The sequence below is a fragment of the Histoplasma capsulatum genome, genomic scaffold (assembly GCF_000149585.1).
Source record: "Histoplasma capsulatum NAm1 scaffold_4 genomic scaffold, whole genome shotgun sequence".
Taxonomy (NCBI): Eukaryota; Fungi; Ascomycota; class Eurotiomycetes; order Onygenales; family Ajellomycetaceae; genus Histoplasma; species Histoplasma mississippiense.
Genome location: NW_001813979.1, coordinates 1,398,789 through 1,400,538, shown reverse-complemented (window position 1 = coordinate 1,400,538; position 1,750 = coordinate 1,398,789). Strand labels below are relative to the sequence as shown.

Below are 1,750 nucleotides of genomic sequence, written 5' to 3'. Positions count from 1 at the left end.
ATAGTTATTAGGGAATAAGAAATTATTAATATACTAGAGGGGAAAAAGAGAAGAAGAAGTCCAGTAAACTCACCCCAAAATCGCCGAATCAACTCTTCCGCTACCGGAACGCGTCCGCTTCGGCTCCAGCAAATGCCCGTGCACCCTTGGACTTGGGATCCGGGTAGGCGACTAGTGAAAAGATATCGTCCAGCGCCCCGCTTATACTCCCGCCCCTGGTCACCGGGGTAGTCGGCTTGCAGCTCTTGGCCGTACAGGATCGCTTCGTGGAGGAGGTCGTGGTAGCTTGCTGCATTTGTTGTCGATACTGGGGTGTTATAGTCAGCGGGTTCTTCGACATCCATTCCGTTTTCTTCGTCGTCGTCATCGTCATCGAGGTCTGGGTGTTGGTCATCATAATGGTCGTGATCTTTCCCATCGGATTCCGAAGAATCATGACCATCATCCAGGACATCGTTCATATGCTCGTCTAGCTCCATATCGTGCACGAAGACGTCGTCGCTGGTATCGTGTACAGATACAGCAGTAGCGCCATTGGATGAGCGGGCTGCCTGCTTGGACGTCGATGGGGCGATAGGCTGTGGTTCAGTGCAGCGACGCATCATCTCGATGAACTTCCGACAGCGGAGACGAAAGTAAATTTGTGGATTGTCCCGAAGGACGTTAGCGTATGAGGCATTTGTGAATTTCAAAGCCTTGTCGATATCGCCGTCCAAAATGGCAGTGCGGATTTCTGAAAAAAAAAAAAAAAATAGAAATTTAGTACAGACGTGGTTAAGATAGGGAGGGGGTGGGTGGCAAGCGAGATTACTCTGTCGGTTAATAGCATCAACATCCTCCTCTGCCTGGCAATATCTCAACGGCGTTTCCTGCCCATTCTGCAAAGCCCGCGACTCCTCCCTGACCTCTCCAGCAAAGGCGCGTGCGGTCTCAACATATCCGCCATGCGCCAAAAATTGAGCCACAAGCTCCTGGATAAACGTGCTCTCATCGGGGGAGGAATGTAAATTGGAAATATTAGTAGCCCTTATCTCCGCTTGAACGTTAAGTTTCTCTCTCTGGAACAAAGGTAAAAGCTTTCGTTAGCATAGGTGTGGAAAGTCAAATGACCATTCGAGTAGTGAATTTTTGATTCCAAAAATAAGGAATAGCCTTACCTCCATCAACCCGTCAATATCATATACAAAAGGAAACTGGCCAAAATTCGCCTTTAGATGCGTCGTGGGTTGCTTCTTCACCCCAACCGCAGGGTATAGTTTCACATTCCGCAATTCCCGGAACGCATTACCTGATTCAAAGACACAATCTGTTAGCAATTGCCCCGTAGCTAAATCATACCAATATTTGTTTGCATAAAAAATAAAAGTATAAGTAAAGTGAGAGAGATCCATACCAAGAAAAACCCCATTCCTTGTAAAAAAAGCAGTATTCGTCGAGAAATTCACCCCACAGCCAATGGTGTCATTCACAGAATACTTGGGGCCATACAATTTGCCCTGGCCCTGCGTCTCGCCGAAGAAAGTCCTGCCATCGTCGCCGTGGTAAGCCCAGGATTCCTGCTCCCAGCCCGGCAATCGTTCGAGAGATGCTTTATTGCTTGTGAAGCCCACGCATATCATCCCTGCCAGTGACAAGGACGAATTTGTCAGCTAACCCACGTGGCTCCTCGCCACCAAATATGGATTATGGTATACCTAATATATATTATGTATGGTAATTCGGAAATAACTTTACCCATCCCTTCCGGGTT

At 47.8% G+C, this 1,750-nt stretch overlaps 1 protein-coding gene across 1 annotated transcript; it reads right to left on the bottom strand.

The window, feature by feature from the left end:
- Nucleotides 1–25: 25 nt before the first annotated feature.
- Nucleotides 26–1,738, bottom strand: HCAG_04429 (predicted protein; the record flags this gene model as incomplete). The annotated part of the gene is made up of 5 exons (XM_001540539.1): nucleotides 26–33; nucleotides 74–1,058; nucleotides 1,158–1,288; nucleotides 1,394–1,621; nucleotides 1,735–1,738. 5 exons carry the CDS (start codon nucleotides 1,736–1,738, stop codon nucleotides 26–28), a joined length of 1,356 nt encoding a protein of 451 aa, XP_001540589.1.
- Between the last annotated feature and the right edge of the window lie 12 nt (nucleotides 1,739–1,750).